The sequence below is a fragment of the Ips typographus genome, linkage group LG3 (genome assembly GCF_016097725.1).
Source record: "Ips typographus isolate SLU linkage group LG3, UJ_Ityp_2.0, whole genome shotgun sequence".
Classification (NCBI taxonomy): Eukaryota; Metazoa; Arthropoda; class Insecta; order Coleoptera; family Curculionidae; genus Ips; species Ips typographus.
In genome coordinates, this window is record NC_138424.1 from 1,246,542 (window position 1) to 1,262,509 (window position 15,968).

The 15,968-nt window shown below is 34.9% G+C and overlaps 1 protein-coding gene across 1 annotated transcript; it reads left to right on the top strand.

Moving 5' to 3' along the window:
- The first annotated feature begins 6,498 nt into the window (after positions 1–6,498).
- Positions 6,499–15,964, top strand: Ube2g1 (ubiquitin-conjugating enzyme E2G 1). Its single transcript, XM_081975621.1, has 5 exons — positions 6,499–6,685; positions 8,047–8,149; positions 8,204–8,301; positions 8,360–8,538; positions 14,881–15,964. The coding sequence occupies exons 1-5, from the start codon at positions 6,640–6,642 to the stop codon at positions 14,962–14,964; spliced, it is 510 nt and encodes a 169-aa protein (XP_081831747.1). The 5' UTR covers positions 6,499–6,639; the 3' UTR covers positions 14,965–15,964.
- The last annotated feature ends 4 nt before the right edge of the window (positions 15,965–15,968 follow it).

Below are 15,968 nucleotides of genomic sequence, written 5' to 3' on the forward strand. Positions count from 1 at the left end.
TACGTGAAATTTTCTTTAAAATGATGTGCAAGTGCATATTTTGACAGAAAATTCAAAATAGCGGCCTGCGACGCCATTTTGATTGTCAATTCTTGAAACTACGTGAAATTTCCTTTACAATCAGGTGCAAGTCAATATTTTGACAGGAAATTCAAAATGGAGTCTAGAACGCCATTTTGTCTCTCATTTCCTGAAACTACGTGAAATTTCCTTCAGAATGAGGTGCAAGTCAATATTTTGACAGAAAATTCAAAATGGCGGCCTGGAACCGTCAAAAAATACAACTTTTTTATTTGTCAAGTTACAGTTGACGTCTCGGTGTCATTTTATGTTAAAATTTCCCGGAAAAGACGTTGGGGCAGTCGGTTTTTCGATATCTAAAAAACTAACAGAGTTAGACCTAAAATTTAACATTTTAACCATTTCTTTGCCAGGAACTCGGCCGGATTAAGAGATACATGAAATCTGACTAAAAAATATTTACAATATAATATCAGATATTATGGTAAAGGAAATTTGACGCCCTCTAGCGGCCAAACGGTGTTATCAATCAACTCATGTAGGGATATTTTTAGAAAGCTTGAAATCTGCTCAATCTTTTGTTTTCTATGACATTTTGACGTAACTTATCAAATAAGGGAGTAATTTAGGGTTAAAGCAACGAGTGCCAATCATTTTAGATGCCTTAAATTATCTTATTAGAATGCATGACAAGTTTGACCGTTATTTTCCCTCACCCACTGTCAAATGAGACATAAAAATGCTGCATGTGGAGTAGGAATGTGTTAAAAGAATTGATTTTTTTTTAAATTGAGCTTTACCAACCTCGGTTATAGATAGAATATGAATGACTAACGACTCATCTAATTCATCGTAGTATTAATGGGTATATTCAACTTTACAACACAAGGTGAGGAAGCTAAAAACAAATTCCCGAAAACCAACAAATTACTGGTAAATAAATAGAAACAAGGTTGTCCTCGATAGTACAGAAATACTAGGAAAAGCCAAAATAAGACTTTTTCGTTAAAAAACCAACGTGATTATTGTCAATTTTGAATAAATACGTGAAAGGTGTGGGAGATTTTTTTTCTTAAAAATGTATACGGTTTGGAGCCAAGTAGACACTGCTTGCGGTCCGAATAAACACTCTATTTTTAAAATGGTGTTTATACACTTTTAGTATAACTTCTATCTAAATATTAGAGTCTTTTTAAAGATTTAAGTTGATAAAAACTTAGTGTATACTCTCAATTGTTTACAATAAGAAAAAAGTGACCAAAAACTGCAATTTGTATGCACCTAAAGTTACAATTTGGCAACGTTTACTAACTCTGCTATAAGGACAATGGCCGGGACACGGCCGCAGCATTGAAAAACGTCAAAATTTGCGGAACAAAGTGCGGTTTTCGAAATTTGTGGCAATTTATCTCGGTACGTGTACCAGGGATAATGGGACAGAGTGCAATTTCCTAGTGCGCAAACTGAAATGTCGCAAAAACACTTTTGACGCCAGAGTACGTGTTTTTCCAGACTTGTTTTCAATAAAAAAACATGCGAGCAAATGCTTTTTGATCAGTTTTACAGGATTTGTTAGAAAATTACAGAACGTTTTATAGCTTGCCAAAAATGTGCTGCAATAATCGCTTGCTTAAATTTTTAATAAAGTGTTTTTTTCTGTTGGAAAATTTTGATTTTACACGACCAGAGTAGTAAAATCAAACAAATCTCAAAATATTGAGCAAATTTTTTGCGTTTTCTTAGGTTATTAATTAGGAAATTTAATAACGATTTCAAAAATCTGCTTCAAAAAATGAGCCGGTCACTACAAGTGGGTTTTATAGACGATTTTCTCGCAGACTGTCCTTTAAACCGTTATTTTTAAAATTCAAATTTTGACAGCGCTTTTCTCCCTGACTATACCGAATTTTATAGTGTTCTTTAGGTTATTGGTTAAGAAATTTAATGAGGATTCAAAAAATGTGCTTAAAAACGTGAAACGGTGACTACAAGTGGGTTTTATAGACGATTTTTTCGCAGACTGTCCTTTAAAACCAAATTCAAATTTTGACAGCGCTTTTCTCCCTGACTGTACCGAATTTTATAGTGTTTTTTAAAGTTATTGGTTAGGAAATTTAATGAGGATTCCAAAAATGTGCTTAAAAACGTAATCCAGTGACTACAAGTGGGTTTTATAGACGATTTTCTAGCAGACTGTCCTTTAAACAGACATTTTCAAAATTCAATATTTGACAGCGCTTTTCTCCCTGAGTGTAGTAAATTTTTTAGTGTTTTCTTAGGTTATGAGATAGAAAATTTAATAAGGATTTCAAAAATGTGCTTAAAAACGTGATCCAGTAACTGCAAGTGGGTTTTATAGACGATTTTTTTACAGACTGTCCTTTAAACCGTTATTTTCAAAATTCAAAATTTGACAGCGTTTTTCTCCCTTACTGTACAGAATTTTATAGTGTTTTTTTAGGTTTTTGGTTAGGAAATTTAATGAGGATTCCAAAAATGTGCTTAAAAACGTGATCCGGTAACTACAAGTAGGTTTTATAGACGATTTTCTAGCAGACTGTCCTTTAAACCGTCATTTTTAAAATTCAAATTTTGACAGCGCTTTTCTCCCTGACTGTACCGAATTTTATAGTGTTTTTTTAGGTTATTGGTTAGGAAATTTAATAAAGATTCCAAAAATGTGCTTAGAAACGTGATACGGTGACTACAAGTGGGTTTTATAGACGATTTTCTAGCAGACTGTCCTTTAAACCGTAATTTTTTAAATTTAATGTTTAACAGCGCTTTTCTCCCTAACTATAGTAAATTTTGTAGTGTTTTCTTAGGTTATGGATTAGAAAATTTACTAAGGATTTCAAAAATGTGCTTAAAAAAGTGATCCCTTGACTACAAGTGGGTTTTATAGACGATTTTCTAGCAGACTGTCCTTTAAACCGTCATTTTCTAAATTCAATGTTTAACAGCGCTTTTCTTCCTGACTCTAGTAAATTTTTTAGTGTTTTCTTAGATTACGGGTTAGAAAATTTAAAAAGGATTTCAAAAATGTGCTTAAAAAAGTGGTCCGGTGACTACAAGTGGGTTTTATAGACGATTTTCTCGCAGACTGTCCTTTAAACCGTCATTTTCAAAATTCAAATTTTGACAGCGCTTTTCTCCCTGACTGTCCCGAATTTTATAGTGTTTTTTTAGGTTATTGGTTAGGAAATTTAACGGGAATTCAAAAAATGTGCTTAAAAAAGTGATCCGGTGACTACAAGTGAGTTTTACAGGTGATTTTTTCGCAGACTGTCCTTTAAACCGTCATATTTAAAATTCAAATTTTGACAGCACTTTTCTCCCTGACTATAGTAAATTTTTTAGTGTTTTCTTAGGTTATGGGTTAGAAAATTTACTAAGGATTTCAAAAATGTGCTTAAAAAAGTGATGAAATTTTAAAATGGTACTGAAAACTCCTGAATTTCGATATAACACTGACAAAAGTGTCAAACTGTCAAACTTCCTAAATGTGTTTGTCTGACCGCTATTTGTCATCGTTGACTTAAGTTTAGACTGTGAGCATAGTGAATGCAGTACAAACAAAGTCACAGTCTGAACTTAAACCTTTAAAAAGTGATGGTTCACATGATGGGTTACAGTTGCCTAAATCACTCAACTTAGTTTAGATCAAGTTCAAATTGAGTGCGGTTTAGCCTGTGACATTTTTCATCTCTGTCACAGTCTGAACCACCCTTAACTTGGTTTAATAATGTATGATGTGCAATACTTGCTGAATATTTTACAAAAAACTGACTGTTATTTCTTAAAATTTCAGTTTTGTCTTATTCTGTTTTGACTGTTTAGTGCTACACAAGATTTTGTAGTTAAAAAATAATTAAAACCATATTTTTTAAGAAAAAATTCATATTTTAACTGATCTGATTTCCTGTATAGTAAGTTTCATTAAAATGGTACAGAAATATACATCAAAAATTGAGCTTTTTACTGATTTATTTAAAACTTAAAGTGCTGTTTAACCATGGAAAACATATAGAATGTAAAAGCAAAATTTTAATTATAGTCCTAGTGAATTAATAGTTTTTTTTGTACAAAAATACATTGTTCGCTTTAGCTGGCACTGGTACCTAACATAACACATTCCAAACGTGATTAATGGAAAAAGCGCACTCACCATTTTTTCTTCAAATTTCCAGGATCCTTCAAACTATCCTGACCGCTTATTATCACCGTCATGTCCGACACAAATCCACTAAGTAAATGCACTCAAAAAACAATAAATTTCAACTAAAAAAAAAACATTTTATAAAACCATTACAGTTTTTCCACAAATTCACTTTGCAAGTTGGCTGTGTGTGCTGAAATTTTAAAAAAGAATTTCACTCGAAACTACACCGACCGGTCCAGACTTTGCGTCTGAGCTCAATATCTCGTAAACGCGGTTTTTTGTTTTAACTAGAGTGGGAGGGGAGTAGTCTACCCCTCTTATGCCGAAAATTTTTAGGTCAAAAAGTGTGTCAAGTTTAAAAAACTTTTACCTGAAAGTAGACTAAATAGTTTTTGCCAATTTTTGGCAAAAAGAAGAATGTCACAGACCAGACAAAACTAAGTTTTGTTTTGACTGTGACACTTCGCACATAAATTGGTTGCATTCAGACTCTGCTTAGCTGAAAAATTCGTTAATTCAATCAGCCAATAGGCAAATCAATGATAAGTAGAGGAAACCATTACAAAACAATTCTTGATACCTCTATAGCTCTAAGACAAGCAAAGGAAAGAGCTTTTTTATGTATGAGCTCAAAATAGGCGTATTTCTCAAATTTGTATCAACTGACAGATGACTTTATCTCTTATCACAAAAAAAGTTGCAATATTGGGAAAAAAAAAAACATTTGCTGTATTAATCATCATTTCACCTAATTTTCAGGTTTTTAGTGTTTGGGGTTAGTAGGCTCAATGTCATTCGGTTTTTCCAGAACGACACTAATTACCACTTCGTATTTTTGTTAGTCGCCCGCTCATTTATCACCCATTGACGTATCAAGTTCATTTCGACGAAATAACATGTTTTTGCCCGAAAAATAGTCCTCTCTTTGAAGAAGGTTATACTCTGCACTATAATGTGTCCAGGTGCACGTACAGAACCCATCGTAAAAACGAACTAGGTCGGCGCGGGGGTGTTTTCCAGGCCGGAAACATCCACCGTTTTCACCTGATTTAGTGCGCGTTGACCTGGTTTTTCCGCGGGCAGTTAAAACGTTCGGTACATAATCGAAACGGGGCGATTTAATTGATTTTTCTTGGAAGTGTGTGTATCTAATTTTTCTTAAAAACACGCTTTGGGAAGAAAACACCAGGCCTGGTGTTGATGAGTGGGTTTTATTAAATGTTGAAGCGTAGGCTTTAATATCAATCAATTCCAGAGAATTTCATTAAAAAAAACATAACTAAGCTGAAAAGCTTCTTCAAGAGAGTTAGAAAAAGCTAGTATTTAAGCTACTCTTCAAGTTGGTTTTGGTAATTTTGCCAGCTCCAGCTCAACAAGATAAGGAGAGATTCAACGGAACAAACTAGCTCAGCAGAGTGCATTCATATGTCAGTTGTCAATTGTCAAATGACAAGGTTTTTAAACATCATTTGCTAACAACCTGATTTCTACTATTTTAACTGGTTTTTCATATCAATAATTTGTTTCATCCTGTTAACATATCCAAACTTTGACAGTTTGTACTGGAAAAACAAACAGAGGAAATGTTACGTCAAAATGACGTAAATGGACGGATTAACCATTGATTGGTTTAACTATAGTTTCGTCAAAATACGTCATTGTGACGTCACTTTTGCTCAAATTTTTTGACGTAAACTTGCAAGTCACGTTTATTATCTCATTCTTATTCTTCAATTTCCAGGTGTTTTAAAAGCATTTGCGGATTGTTTTGATCAAGCATAAACCAGGTAGGTAAAGTGTTTATACGAAACAAGTACGGAAATTTTCGATTACTCAAACTGCTGTTTCGCAGAAACTCCAGGTAAATATTTTGATGTAAAATTGATTATTTTCTGCATGCACGCGCTTCAAAGAATAAATGAACACGCTCGGATTGGACAAATATAATTTTTTGGCTGGTTCAGATCACACGGCAACAAAGCAATTAGTAGCCACTTAGGAAAGGCGCCTTGACCCGTTTACGTGACTATTTATTTTACATTGTCATCACCTAGAAATTTGGCGTCAATACTTTGAAAAGTTTTAAAATTAGTGCCAATAGTGATAACACGTCAATGGTTTGTTCGGGAACAATTTAATACCTTTATTGTTGTGAGAAAAATTTTTAGAGTTTTTACAGGAATCTGTTTTAATGGATTAGTGTTGTTTCAGTTTTCTCTTAGGTTAGAAAAAGACAGACTACTACGATTGATTGACAGGTGTATTTTGAAACGACACGTGACAGTATTGACATTTACTAAATGACAGTCGACTCGCCATATGTTTGTGAGTCAATCAGTCAAAGTGGGCTGTCTCGTTCGCCGTTCACTGCTCAGCCCCAAGAAAATATACACCGGCCATTTTCGCTGTGAATTCATTTTATTCAGTTGTTTGATTGATTTAGACATCAAAATTAAATGTCAGAGCTACAGTCGGCGTTGCTACTTAGAAAACAGCTAGCAGGTTAGTAAATTAGTTTTAAGATGGTAGCGTTGGTGGGGAGGGCAGAGGGCGAACGGTGGAACGACCCTCACAAAATGTCCGCTTGTCTGTCCGAAAAAAAAAACCTGGTTTGCGTTCGATTTTCACCACTCTTTCAGCCAGTTTGGACGTCGAATTTAAAAATAGGCCTTCAGCTCCTTTGTTCATCATCGCCACACTCGCCTCCTCTTTGCAGTGGGAGCAGGACCCTAACCTGAAAGGGGGGCTCCCCTTTCAATCAAACCCACCTTATATAATTTATGTCTAGTTTGAAACTTTTTATAAAAGACCTATAAAGTTTCCTTTAGTCATGAAAGTAGACAAGGTTACTCAATAATCATTATGATATTAAATTAGTGCATAAATTTGTATAACCTTTTAAGTTCACCCTGACTTTGCTCTGTCTTAATATACAGGGCTTGAATGAAAAGTCCACAAAGTTGCTTGTTCATTATGCATGGCAAAAGTTAGGTTAAATTTGAAGGGTTCCAAATTTAGTCAAAAGACCTACTCCAACATGGTTTTATCACCAAAACAAATGACTTAAAACTGTCTAAAATGTTCAGTGTTGTGGAGTTTTCTTAGAAATCTGGATTACAGATCCAATTTTTAAATTAAAACTGTAGGTTGGAATGTCAAAACTGTATTTTTAATCTTTAATTCAGGCTTTTTAACTGCTAAATCAGTTTATTCACACTCAAATGTGACACACACAAAACTAAGTCTAATTTTTAATTATCACTGCATCAACTTTGCCAGTCAGTACCTTTTTGTGTAAGGGGGTCAATGTGTACTATACAGGGTGTTTCATGAAGAAGGGACCATATTTTTGTTAGAAAGCAATTTTGGTCTGTAATATTAAGGAGAGTTTTGAAATGTTTTACTGAGGGGACATTATTTTGCCTTCCCTTCTCATCATAGATTTTGTATGAATAATTTTGCAATTTTCATTCCAGTTTTTTGAGATGAGGTTTTCCAAGAAACACCCTGTATAAAATTGTAATATTAATATTTCTATAGGACAATTTAGACTATACTTTTGGTTTTAGTGACATGATTTATGAAAAAGATGCAATTCTTGTTGTAATAGTTAAATAGGAGGAACAAAGCATTTTTTCTATTAATTTGGTTGTATTTTCTCAAAGTTTTGTATTAAAAACCTTTTTGGCATTGTTTGCCTGTTTGGAATTTGATAATTTTGTCTACTACACAAACACAATATTAATTATACAGTCAGTAATACTTGTTTTTCATATCTTACATTTAAACACTGTGCTGATTTATGCCAATACTGTAGCTCAGAAGATTGAAACATCCTGTATAATAACTTAATTATTTTTCAGAACTAAATAAAAACCCTGTTGAGGGTTTTTCTGCAGGCCTCATAGACGACAATGACATTTATAGATGGGAAGTTTTAATTATAGGTCCTCCTGACACTTTATAGTAAGTTTTTACCACTTTTCCTGTGGTAGTTCTTACAACATAACTTAATTACAGTGAAGGAGGCTTTTTCAAATGTCACCTGTATTTCCCAAAGGAATATCCACTTAGGCCGCCCAAAATGAAATTTGTGACAGAGATATGGCATCCTAATAGTGAGTAGCATCATTTGCTGGGTTTGTGAATGTTTAGTTGATTGGCGCGTTTTTTCAGTCGATAAAAATGGCGATGTGTGTATATCAATTCTTCACGAACCGGGTGACGATAAATTTGGTTATGAAAAAGCTTCCGAACGATGGTTGCCCGTTCACACGGTAGAAACTATCCTGATATCAGTTATTTCAATGCTGGCAGATCCCAACGATGAAAGTCCTGCTAATGTTGATGCAGCGGTAAGTAAAATTTGACAGTATGGAATAGTGTCAAAAAGTTGCAAAGCTGGAATTAAGTAAAAGTAGCGGCAATCAGCAAATTTTACTGTAACTCCAATAATACCAAAATTTCAAAAGAAGACCTCTTTTGTGTCATTAGTTAATTTAAAGTAACCAGTTAAGTTATTTAAATCTGTGATATTCTCTGTTCAGTGACTTCTGACTCAGATCAAATAAAAATCATACTACCAGCTATTGAGAACTTCTGGAAAAGTTCTAGAACCCTCTACAACTGTCTTAAACTTTCTCTAAAGTGTTTTAAATTGCCAGAGGCCTCTAGGATCAGTTTGAAAGTTTCATAGACCTCTGTATGCTATTGAGAACCTTCTAAAAAGTGCCAAAAGCTTCTACAAGTGTCGTAAAGCTTCCAAGAATGTTTTAAACTGTCAGAGACCTCTAGGATCGCTTTAAATGTTCCAAAGACTTCTAAATGCTACCGAGGAGTTTCTGAAAAGTTCCAAACTCCTATACAACTACCTTAAACTTTCCTAGAACTGCTTAAATTGCTAGAGGCCTCTGGGATCATTTTGAAAGTTCCATAGACTTCTAAAAAGTGCGAGAAGCTTCTACAAGGGTCTTAAACCTTCAAAGGGTTGTTTTAAAATGCCAGAGGCCTCTAGGAGCATTTTGAAAGTTCCATAAACTTCTAAATGCTACTAAAAACCTCCTAAAAAGTGCCAGAAGCTTCTACAAGTGTCTTAAACCTTCCCAGAGTGGTTTTAAATTGTCAGAGACCTCTAGGACTGTTTGAATGTTCCAAGAAGCTCTAAACTACCTACCTCAAACTTTCCCAGAACTGTTTAAATTGCTAGAGGCCTCTAGGATTATTTTGAAAGTTCCATAAACTTCTAAATGCTATAAGAACCTTCTAAAAAGTAGCAGAAGCTTCTGCAAGTGTCCTAAACCTTCCCAGAGTTGTTTTATAATGCCAGAGGCCTCTACGAGCATTTTGAAAGTTACATAAACCTCTAAGTCCTACTGACAAACCTTCTAAAAAGTTCCAGATGCCTCTAGAACTGTCTTAAACTTTCTCAAAAGTGTTTTAAATTGCTAGAGGCCTCTAGGATCAGTTTGAAAGTTTTATAGACCTCTGTATGCTATTCAAAACCTTCAAAAAAGTGCCAAAAGCTTCTACAAGTGTCATAAAGCTTCCAAGAATGTTTTAAATTGTCAGACACCTCTAGGACTGTTTGAATGTCCCAAGAAGCTCTAAACTACCTACCTTAAACTTTCCCAGAACTGTTTAAATTGCTAGAGGCCTCTAGGATCATTTTGAAAGTTCCATAAACTTCTAAATGCTATAAGAACCTTCTAAAAAGTGCCAGAAGCTTCTACAAGAGTCTTAAACCTTCCCATAGTTGTTTTATAATGCCAGAGGCCTCTAGGAGCATTTTGAAAGTTACATAAACTTCTAAATGCTACTAAAAACCTCCTAAAAAGTGCCAGAAGCTTCTACAAGTGTCTTAAACCTTCCCAGAGTGGTTTTAAATTGTCAGAGACCTCTAGGACTGTTTGAATGTTCCAAGAAGCTCTAAACTACCTACCTTAAACTTTCCCAGAACTGTTTAAATTGCTAGAGGCCTCTAGGATCATTTTGAAAGTTCCATAAACTTCTAAATGCTATAAGAACCTTCTAAAAAGTGCCAGAAGCTTCTACAAGAGTCTTAAACCTTCCCATAGTTGTTTTATAATGCCAGAGGCCTCTAGGAGCATTTTGAAAGTTCCATAAACTTCTAAATGCTACTAAAAACCTCCTAAAAAGTGCCAGAAGCTTCTACAAGTGTCTTAAACCTTCCCAGAGTGGTTTTAAATTGTCAGAGACCTCTAGGACTGCTTGAATGTTCCAAGAAGCTCTAAACTACCTACCTTAAACTTTCCCAGAACTGTTTAAATTGCTAGAGGCCTCTAGGATCATTTTGAAAGTTCCATAAACTTCTAAATGCTATAAGAACCTTCTAAAAAGTGCCAGAAGCTTCTACAAGAGTCTTAAACCTTCCCATAGTTGTTTTATAATGCCAGAGGCCTCTAGGAGCATTTTGAAAGTTCCATAAACTTCTAAATGCTACTAAAAACCTCCTAAAAAGTGCCAGAAGCTTCTACAAGTGTCTTAAACCTTCCCAGAGTGGTTTTAAATTGTCAGAGACCTCTAGGACTGCTTGAATGTTCCAAGAAGCTCTAAACTACCTACCTTAAACTTTCCCAGAACTGTTTAAATTGCTAGAGGCCTCTAGGATCATTTTGAAAGTTCCATAAACTTCTAAATGCTATAAGAACCTTCTAAAAAGTAGCAGAAGCTTCTGCAAGTGTCCTAAACCTTCCCAGAGTTGTTTTATAATGCCAGAGGCCTCTACGAGCATTTTGAAAGTTACATAAACCTCTAAGTCCTACTGACAAACCTTCTAAAAAGTTCCAGATGCCTCTAGAACTGTCTTAAACTTTCTCAAAAGTGTTTTAAATTGCTAGAGGCCTCTAGGATCAGTTTGAAAGTTTTATAGACCTCTGTATGCTATTCAAAACCTTCAAAAAAGTGCCAAAAGCTTCTACAAGTGTCATAAAGCTTCCAAGAATGTTTTAAATTGTCAGACACCTCTAGGACTGTTTGAATGTCCCAAGAAGCTCTAAACTACCTACCTTAAACTTTCCCAGAACTGTTTAAATTGCTAGAGGCCTCTAGGATCATTTTGAAAGTTCCATAAACTTCTAAATGCTATAAGAACCTTCTAAAAAGTGCCAGAAGCTTCTACAAGAGTCTTAAACCTTCCCATAGTTGTTTTATAATGCCAGAGGCCTCTAGGAGCATTTTGAAAGTTACATAAACTTCTAAATGCTACTAAAAACCTCCTAAAAAGTGCCAGAAGCTTCTACAAGTGTCTTAAACCTTCCCAGAGTGGTTTTAAATTGTCAGAGACCTCTAGGACTGTTTGAATGTTCCAAGAAGCTCTAAACTACCTACCTTAAACTTTCCCAGAACTGTTTAAATTGCTAGAGGCCTCTAGGATTATTTTGAAAGTTCCATAAACTTCTAAATGCTATAAGAACCTTCTAAAAAGTGCCAGAAGCTTCTACAAGAGTCTTAAACCTTCCCATAGTTGTTTTATAATGCCAGAGGCCTCTAGGAGCATTTTGAAAGTTACATAAACTTCTAAATGCTACTAAAAACCTCCTAAAAAGTGCCAGAAGCTTCTACAAGTGTCTTAAACCTTCCCAGAGTGGTTTTAAATTGTCAGAGACCTCTAGGACTGCTTGAATGTTCCAAGAAGCTCTAAACTACCTACCTTAAACTTTCCCAGAACTGTTTAAATTGCTAGAGGCCTCTAGGATTATTTTGAAAGTTCCATAAACTTCTAAATGCTATAAGAACCTTCTAAAAAGTGCCAGAAGCTTCTACAAGAGTCTTAAACCTTCCCATAGTTGTTTTATAATGCCAGAGGCCTCTAGGAGCATTTTGAAAGTTACATAAACTTCTAAATGCTACTAAAAACCTCCTAAAAAGTGCCAGAAGCTTCTACAAGTGTCTTAAACCTTCCCAGAGTGGTTTTAAATTGTCAGAGACCTCTAGGACTGTTTGAATGTTCCAAGAAGCTCTAAACTACCTACCTTAAACTTTCCCAGAACTGTTTAAATTGCTAGAGGCCTCTAGGATCATTTTGAAAGTTCCATAAACTTCTAAATGCTATAAGAACCTTCTAAAAAGTGCCAGAAGCTTCTACAAGAGTCTTAAACCTTCCCATAGTTGTTTTATAATGCCAGAGGCCTCTAGGAGCATTTTGAAAGTTCCATAAACTTCTAAATGCTACTAAAAACCTCCTAAAAAGTGCCAGAAGCTTCTACAAGTGTCTTAAACCTTCCCAGAGTGGTTTTAAATTGTCAGAGACCTCTAGGACTGCTTGAATGTTCCAAGAAGCTCTAAACTACCTACCTTAAACTTTCCCAGAACTGTTTAAATTGCTAGAGGCCTCTAGGATCATTTTGAAAGTTCCATAAACTTCTAAATGCTATAAGAACCTTCTAAAAAGTGCCAGAAGCTTCTACAAGAGTCTTAAACCTTCCCATAGTTGTTTTATAATGCCAGAGGCCTCTAGGAGCATTTTGAAAGTTCCATAAACTTCTAAATGCTACTAAAAACCTCCTAAAAAGTGCCAGAAGCTTCTACAAGTGTCTTAAACCTTCCCAGAGTGGTTTTAAATTGTCAGAGACCTCTAGGACTGCTTGAATGTTCCAAGAAGCTCTAAACTACCTACCTTAAACTTTCCCAGAACTGTTTAAATTGCTAGAGGCCTCTAGGATCATTTTGAAAGTTCCATAAACTTCTAAATGCTATAAGAACCTTCTAAAAAGTAGCAGAAGCTTCTGCAAGTGTCCTAAACCTTCCCAGAGTTGTTTTATAATGCCAGAGGCCTCTACGAGCATTTTGAAAGTTACATAAACCTCTAAGTCCTACTGACAAACCTTCTAAAAAGTTCCAGATGCCTCTAGAACTGTCTTAAACTTTCTCAAAAGTGTTTTAAATTGCTAGAGGCCTCTAGGATCAGTTTGAAAGTTTTATAGACCTCTGTATGCTATTCAAAACCTTCAAAAAAGTGCCAAAAGCTTCTACAAGTGTCATAAAGCTTCCAAGAATGTTTTAAATTGTCAGACACCTCTAGGACTGTTTGAATGTCCCAAGAAGCTCTAAACTACCTACCTTAAACTTTCCCAGAACTGTTTAAATTGCTAGAGGCCTCTAGGATCATTTTGAAAGTTCCATAAACTTCTAAATGCTATAAGAACCTTCTAAAAAGTGCCAGAAGCTTCTACAAGAGTCTTAAACCTTCCCATAGTTGTTTTATAATGCCAGAGGCCTCTAGGAGCATTTTGAAAGTTACATAAACTTCTAAATGCTACTAAAAACCTCCTAAAAAGTGCCAGAAGCTTCTACAAGTGTCTTAAACCTTCCCAGAGTGGTTTTAAATTGTCAGAGACCTCTAGGACTGTTTGAATGTTCCAAGAAGCTCTAAACTACCTACCTTAAACTTTCCCAGAACTGTTTAAATTGCTAGAGGCCTCTAGGATTATTTTGAAAGTTCCATAAACTTCTAAATGCTATAAGAACCTTCTAAAAAGTGCCAGAAGCTTCTACAAGAGTCTTAAACCTTCCCATAGTTGTTTTATAATGCCAGAGGCCTCTAGGAGCATTTTGAAAGTTACATAAACTTCTAAATGCTACTAAAAACCTCCTAAAAAGTGCCAGAAGCTTCTACAAGTGTCTTAAACCTTCCCAGAGTGGTTTTAAATTGTCAGAGACCTCTAGGACTGTTTGAATGTTCCAAGAAGCTCTAAACTACCTACCTTAAACTTTCCCAGAACTGTTTAAATTGCTAGAGGCCTCTAGGATCATTTTGAAAGTTCCATAAACTTCTAAATGCTATAAGAACCTTCTAAAAAGTGCCAGAAGCTTCTACAAGAGTCTTAAACCTTCCCATAGTTGTTTTATAATGCCAGAGGCCTCTAGGAGCATTTTGAAAGTTACATAAACCTCTAAGTCCTACTGACAACCTTTTAAAAAGTGCCGGATGCCTCTACAAGTGGCATCCGCCTCGGGTTTACCATTTTTTTCTCAGTCAAATACCTAAAAGAACCTTTCCAACTTTAATCTTTTACTTGGTACAACTTTCCAAATATTCAAAAAAATTTCAATGTTCAAGAGTCAAAAACGACGACAAAATTTATAATGCACATATAATAAATAGGACAACAAAAAGCCATCAAAAAGCATACTTTGTCACTGATTTTTATAAGATGTGGCATCATTTTGATGTTCACTTTATGGTAATATTTAATTAATCAAATTAAATTTTTGTTTTAGACTATCAATTTTTAGTTGATTAGATACAGATGCAAAAACAGAAAACAATGCTACTCTTCTGTAAACACCATAGTAAATGAGTAAAGTAGTAGTCCATTTTACAAACCATACTCATGAAACATAGTAAATGTAAATAAGATTTCACTAAATAACAATTTTAGTTTTTCCCATTCATTTTGATGGGATTATAACGTGGGTTTTATTTATATTAGGGGTTTTCTAAGGTATTTTGGGGCTGGGCTCACTGTGGCAAAAACCCTGCCCTAAATACTACTGAAAACATAAAAATTACCATAAGCCTGCCTGTATTGTAGACTTTGCTTTAAGTTATAACCTAAAACCATAATAATTTTGACAATCAATATCAGATTTAATTAGCGACATACGTTTTCTGGTGGTGATTGTGACGCAACAGCCAGAAGTCACTGAACATAATAACAATCTTGTTTTGTTTACAGAAAGAATGGAGGGAATCATATTCAGAATTCAAAAGGAAAGTTGCTCGATGCGTTAGGAAATCACAAGAACAGGAGGAGTGTTAGTAGAGCTTATAATTTATATTTAAAATATATAACTTAAAAAAAAAAAACAAGCAGCCAATCGAAACACCTCAGTTCGTTTCGTGAGTGTGCGCGTCGCGGACTTTTTTTTAAGATCCCGACAAGGTCAAACGACGAACCTAAATCGTATTTTTTAATCGTTTGTTGAGTTAGTTGGCAAGTCACCTACCCGTGTTCTAGGTTGGTTGGTTTGGCTTTGTTTCGTTTTTTTTTTTAGTTTTCAAATTGTTCCGTCTTAACTATAATTTTGCATGATATATAAAGAAAATCGTTACGCGTATATAAATACCGAGAAAAAAAATAACAAAAAAAAAGTGAAAAGTAGAACGTCGGAGTTAGCCGAGGAAGAGCCTCGCATTTACTGCCAATATTTTGTGGGTTCATTTTCGACGGGTTCCTCCTCATGTGTGCAGGGTGTCCTAAGTGGTCTCTGTATATAAGTTTGTGTATCGTCCCTTTCGCGGCTACCCTTCTAAAGTTGAACCCACCGAAAATCCTACACTAGGCTGACCTTTAAATAGAAGTAACTGCAATTCAAGCAGATGCAGGTTAATACAGTAATTATATGGATTATTGTTCAAAATTATTGTGCAGTAGCTTCTCACCTATATGCTATATTTAACAATATAGTTTTTTTTTTATAATCAGTTTAGCTCTGTAAGTAATACATTGTGATAATATAATATGCTCGACTTATTTTAATAACGTTACTTCTATTGTTTCGGGTCGTTAACTTGTCTTTAATTTTGGTACTTCTTGATCACCCATTGTCAAGAAACGGGTGTAAAAATTTGATTTTGTATTGTCAATCGTTTGGGCATCTGACGTCTTATCACGCGCTGCTTTTCTCTATATTTTTAACAACTATTATTACCAGATCTCTTGGTCGATATGACGTTTCGTCTTGCGCAGGCAGTACTGCAACCTAATACGGATTTTTCTAGTTTAATTTTTTTTCCAATAAAAAACAATTTATTTTAAACCTG

What these genes read in the sequence shown, in the direction of transcription:
- Ube2g1 (XM_081975621.1), top strand. Translation starts at nt 6,640, where the DNA reads ATGTCAGAGCTACAGTCGGCGTTGCTACTTAGAAAACAGCTAGCAG. An exon ending in ACTTAGAAAACAGCTAGCAG is followed by an intron (nt 6,686 to 8,046) that starts GTTAGTAAATTA and finishes ATTATTTTTCAG; the next exon opens with AACTAAATAAAAACCCTGTT. An exon ending in GGTCCTCCTGACACTTTATA is followed by an intron (nt 8,150 to 8,203) that starts GTAAGTTTTTAC and finishes ACTTAATTACAG; the next exon opens with TGAAGGAGGCTTTTTCAAAT.